The sequence below is a fragment of the Mustelus asterias genome, chromosome 3, assembly GCF_964213995.1.
Source record: "Mustelus asterias chromosome 3, sMusAst1.hap1.1, whole genome shotgun sequence".
NCBI lineage: Eukaryota > Metazoa > Chordata > Chondrichthyes > Carcharhiniformes > Triakidae > Mustelus > Mustelus asterias.
Window position 1 is genome coordinate 157,746,074 of NC_135803.1, and position 6,000 is coordinate 157,752,073.

General features: G+C 44.9%; 1 protein-coding gene across 1 annotated transcript in view; it reads left to right on the top strand.

The window, feature by feature from the left end:
- usp19 (ubiquitin specific peptidase 19) overlaps positions 1-6,000 on the top strand; it is a 111,617-nt gene that overhangs the window by 55,314 nt on the left and 50,303 nt on the right. The window contains exons 11-12 of the mRNA XM_078203740.1: positions 2,039-2,154; positions 5,644-5,862. Coding sequence (XP_078059866.1) covers positions 2,039-2,154; positions 5,644-5,862 — 335 coding nt within the window. The remainder of the gene's footprint in view (positions 1-2,038; positions 2,155-5,643; positions 5,863-6,000) is intronic.

Genomic DNA, 6,000 nt, shown 5'->3' on the forward strand with positions numbered 1-6,000 from the left:
TTTATAAGAGGCTGCCTCTGGATTGAAATCCAGCTTCTAGACATTAAGCAGAGTGCGAACCCACTTGTGCCACCCTCCAATTTACAATCGTAAAACAGTTTGTTCTTAAACAGCTGCCGTAATTCTGTGTGCTGGGCTTGGATTTGGATGGTTGCAGGTTAAATGCTGGCTGTTGGCAGTTGTCCTTGAATCTTGATCTGTCAGTTGACATTCAACCACTCTAGAAAGCTAACCCAGAAAAACTCCCCCGCGCACCTGTTGCCTCTGAGCTCAGTGACTTCCACTTTCCATTTCCCCAGCCCGTGTCCATGAGCATAATATCCTTGTTTTTTGCTTGTAGGACCTTCATTGCAGTCCTCACTAAACCCTGTATCTTGGTAGAAATTCTGTACCTTGCAATCATGGTCCGGTCTCCATTCAACCACCAGTGACCATTGCCACCTCCTGTATCATCTCCAGCTTCATACTCAGTGACCTCCAGTCTCCTGAGAAGCTCCCTGTTGTATGGAAGGTCTACAAGGGAATTGTATTGGAAGAAAAACATTTAAAACTAAAATGTTCACTCTGTTTGGAGTATTGGCAGTTGATGGTGTTGGATTAGAATTTTGAATCTGAAGGGAAGAATTCTGCTGTATCCCTTCGTGAGAATGGGGCTTGTTCAGTCTCACTCTGCTTCATGCATGATTTAAATTAAAAACAATGGATAATGTACAGGGCCGGTGAAGACTCTGGCTGATTCGGATAGATCTTTGATAGATGATGGAATTGATTGTGGGGGCAGGCAGGATAGAGGAGTAGAGACCACAGTCAGATCAGCCATTGACTGGTAAAGCAGGCATGTAGGGCTGAATGGCCTAACTCCTATATTCCAGTGAACTATAAAGTACAAAAGCAGTTCTCCATTCCTCTCACATACATGCTACCCCAATGTTTCCCAAACTTGTTTTTTTTGCTGTGACCCCAGGCTTCACATTTGGTGTGACCCCAGGGTAAAAATTGAGGGGGGCGGGATTCAAACAGTAGGGATACAAACACAAAAAAGATGCTTTGCAAGCTCAACTGGTGTCAGTAATCAGACCTGAAAACTCGTTTGAATTGGGCAATACCCATGAGCCGAGCATCAAGCCTCATGTTTGGAAAGGTCTTGCATCTGATCCCAGGACTCTCACATTTGAGTCTCTGCTCTGCAGCTGCCATTGCTGCCTCGGAGCTCGTGACCCCAATTGCGCGTCCTTCGCAGTTTGGGAACTCCTGTGCTACCTTCTCATGTAACCCATTTCACTGTTTCACAAAACGGAGCAGAGGAGGAAGGCCATTCAACCTGCCTCTGTCTGTACCTGCAGGAGATGCTCCAGTTCCTGATGACAGCATTTTTCCCAGCTGATTCCAGGGAATTTGCCTCCAGGATTTACTCAGGCGGCCATTATGTGTTGATCACTTTGTGGCTAGAACTTGCTGACATCGGTTGTAAATTTACTCCTTTCCAGTTTGAGCCAATGCCCATCAGTTTCCCCCAAACCACCCTTGGCTCCCCCTTTACTGTCGATTGTCTGAAATATCGTTTGTCACGTCCTTGCACAAAGTGAAATCCAAATTTATCTGCTGTTTTCGTATAGCTCAGTGCTGAGGGAGAGCAGTGTAAATATAAATACTGACTGATCCCTAGAGGCAGTGAAACAAAACTGCAGAATATTTTATCCATTCACCTCATCACAATGCCTGGTGAAGTATCTGAAATGGTTCTGTAACTCTCCTAATTGCCTTTGCTCTATTTCCCAGCCAGCTGCTTTTTAAACCCCAGTTCTGCTATCTTTACACAATTGCTGTCGAAAATCAGTTCAAATCAAGCAGCCTCTTGCCCTCCATCGTCCTCTGCAACGGCTCAGATGGAAAATCAGGTGATATAACATTAGCCAAAGGCAGCAGTGGGCAAATCAGCGACTGGAAAAGACCAGAGAGAGCGAGTGCTGTGGTGTCTCAGTGATCCTCTGACGAGCTTTTCTATAATTACTTGTTTTGATCTTGTCTTTTCCCCCAGGAATCTAATTAATCCAGAGCAGTGCCAGTACACCTTCACAACATCCCGCATCGATATCAGTTTAAAGAAGAGGCAGAATCAGCGCTGGGGAGGACTTGAGGCTCTCGCAGCACAAGGTCTGCAGAGTGACATCCAAGTAACTTGAAATAATTAAATACAAAGCAGGTCAGTCGTCACTAGGGAAGAAACGCAATCTTATGATGGAGGACACGCTATCATCAAATACTCTGTTTCCCAAACGCTGACTGACCTGCTGTGTATTTCCCGTGTATTTACTGTTCTCCTTGTGGTGTGGACCAGTCAGTCTACAGCATGAATGGTATGTCAGGTTTGGCCCAGTAATTGCTCATCATTCATTATCATCTCAGAATATATGCTGTGCAGTAATATTTTGGGCTATGGTGGCAGTGTGAAATTTTTACCTTGAGAAAATAGACAGTAGTGTAATTCCTGGTTCTGACCACCAATCTACACACTTTGGAAAGAGGATCTTAAGGGGAGGTGTAGTCAGCAGAGAGGGCATAGGGAAATCCAACACCAATGGTACCCTAGTCCTGACAGAATACCTGGAACACAGCCTTGTCAAAACCGCCACCTTGTTCCGTCAGAGACACGTAAAAGGCTCACTCCGAGCACTGGCATTTGCGCAACTACATCACTATCTGCCCGAGGGACCACGAAGGGGTGTATCAGCCCCGCCATGGCAGGAGCCGATGACGGCTGAATGGACCACCATCGAATCCACTCTGTGATCGACATCAATGCAGCCACAAAGCAAAGACGGAAACAAACATGCCACAGGAAAATCAACACTGAGGCGCGCACACACCCTGTTAACGAGCAATATTCAGCCAGCGCCTCACTGCCAACCTGATAACTCACAGTGACCCAAAGGTGCAGAGTGACCACCACACCTGGTCTGCCCTCAAGGTCTCCTGCAAAGAGATGCTTGGCCACTCGACCAGAAAAACATCCAGACTGGTTCGATGAGAATGTGCAGGAGATCCAGGTCACAAGCATAAGGCTTCTCTGAACCTGAGACTGCCACCCAACTCAAGTAAGAAAGCAACTCCACAGATGGCTGAAAGCTGAGGTCCAGCAAAAAAAAACCACAACCTAAAGAACAGATGGTGAGTGGAGAAAGATGTGGAGATGCCGGTGTTGGACTGGGGTAAGCACAGTAAGAAGTCTCACAACACCAGGTTAAAGTCCAACAGGTTAATGTGGTAGCACAAGCTTTCGGAGTGTCACTCCTTCAGGTGAGTCTCACCTGAAGAAGGAGTGACACTCTGAAAGCTCGTGCTACCAAATAAACCTATTGGACTTTAACCTGGTGTTGTGAGACTTCTTAGAGTGGAGAAAGCACAGGAGATCTATAAATATGAGGTAATCCACTTTGGTAGCAATAATAGGAAGACAGATTCTGACTTGAATGTGTAAATTGAGAAAGGTGGATACTCAACGAGACCTTGAAATCCTCGTGCATCAGTCGCTGAAAGAAAGCGTGCAGATACAACAGACAAGAAAGAAGGCAAATGATACCCTAGCCTTCATAGCGAGAGGATTTGAGTATAGGGAAAGGGATGTTTTGCTGCAATTGTACAGGGCGTTGGTGAGGCCACATCTAGAATATTGTGTGCAGTTTTGGTGACCTTATCAGAGGAAGGATCTCTTTGCTGTAAAGGGAGCCCAGCGAAGGTTTACCAGGCTGATTCCTGGGATGGCAGGTCTGTCATATGAGGAGAGACTAAGTCGATTAGGATTATATTCACTGGAGTTTAGAAGAGTGAGAGTGGATCTCATTGAAACTTATAAAATTCTAACAGGGTTAGACGGTAGATTCAGAAAGAATGTTCCTGATGGTGGCGGTGTCCAGAACTAGGGGTCATAGTTTGAGGATAAGGAGTAAACCTTTTAGAACAGAGGCGAGAAAAAATTTCTTCACCCAGAGGGTGGTGAATGTGTGGAATTCACTACCACAGAATGTAGTTGAGGCCAAAACATTCTGATTTCAAGAAGAAATTAGATATAGCTCTTGGGGCTAAAGGGATCAAGGGATATGGGGGGAAGGGGGGGATCAGGATATTGAATTTCATGATCAAAATGAATGGTAGAGCAGGCTCGAAGGGCCGAATGGCCGCCTCCTGCTTCTCGTTTCTATACTATAAACATCCATAAGACAAAGCTCCGAGAGGGAAAATTAAAGTAGATGGTGTCACACTGGAGCAAATAAGTAAGTTTGTCCCTTTAGGACAGATAAAAGATGGACGATGTGATGCAGAACTCAACAAGGATTGAAATATCCAGAAGGAATGATGTGAATATGAAGGATGTGTTAACAACAAAACTCAAGCTTGTAACAAGGAAAAAAAACTCCATTCTACCCACTTTCCATCAGCTTCAAAAACCTGGACAATAAGATCTGTGGAAGAACATGGAGGCCTTTGAAATGTGGATGTTAAGGTGTATGCTAAAAATTCCTTGTACAGAGCAGAAGACAATGAAGTTCTTGAAATAGAGTGAAAAGAATTTGGAAAAAGTGACATCCAGAAAAGGAAATGTCAGTATTTTGGCTATTTGATCAAAGCTGAAGCAATCTGTCCGAGGACAAAGTAGAGAGGAGCCGAAAGAGAGGCTGACCTCGGCATGGTTGCATGACGGGCAAAACCGAGCAGTTGCAGACGAGCTACAGTGGATGTGTGAGGATGGTGCAAGGCAGACCAGTGTGGAATACTATGATAGCAGATCCCCGAGTAAGAGTCACTGCAAGCAGCAGCTACACAGCATATTCCACAATATCGCATCGCTCCTCTGGTCTACCAATCTAAAAAGACTCCTTGCTGTGCTCTGTTAAAATTATTAAGTGACTGGATGGCACAGCAGGTTAGTCTGCTAGCCTTCCAGCTTGAGGATCGGGATTGAACTAGCTCAGACTGAGTATAAGGGTTACATGTGAAATGAAATTGAGGAATCACAGCACAAGACTGTCCCTCGTTACCCAATGACTTTTTATTACCTTAGAGAGACAACAGGATCTGTGCAGAAAACTTGAATATCATTGCACTTTCTGTAATGGCCATTTTGAAATGTTTTTAACGTTCTTCCAGATATTTTATTAATAAAGTATATATTTGCAACAAAAAAATATAAATACAAATGGGGAGATTTCATTTGGGACACAGGATGATTGGGAAATCAAAAATACTAAGTGGGGTGTTGTACAGAGTTTGCTTCTGATTTTGAGGCTTAGACATGTAATTATGCTTTAATTAATCAGAGGGAGCTTTACTCTGTATCTAACCCCGTGCTGTACCTGTCCTGGGAGTGTTTGATGGGGGATAGTGTAGAGGGAGCTTTACTCTGTATCTAACCCCGTGCTGTAGCTGTCCTGGAAGTGTTTGATGGGGGACAGTGTAGAGGGAGCTTTACTATCTATCTAACCCCGTGCTGTACCTGTCCTGGGAGTGTTTACTCTGAAATTATCCCAGGGGGCGAAAAGTAGGAATTCAAACTTCTATAGCTGTTGTTGCTTTAAAAGGATACTTAAGCCTGTGTGTGTTTTCACTGGACCTTCTAAAGACAAGCCTTGTGCTCCCCTGTTTAAGGTGCAGTGGGGGGTGCCAAAGTAGCTGTGCCCGCAGGCCCACCTTCACTGGATAAAGCACAGCCTGGGAGCAGCCAGCACGCACTTCCTCCCAAGGAGGAGCCACGTTCAAATGAGAAAGAGAAACTGCGCACAGAGGAGGCCAGCCTCGAGTCAGTGGCAATCAGGTCAGCACCTGAGAACGTCCAGATTAAGCAGGACACACTTGTAACATCGGTAAGTAACGTTGTTTGGAGTGATGTATGTTCAAAGGTCAGTCTCCTAAAGGTGCAGTCAAACTTTTATTTAGTAGAAAGACCAGTTTGGTTTTTTTTGCTTGTATTATTTGTCTTGAGAAGTTGGTGATGTGCTGCCTTTA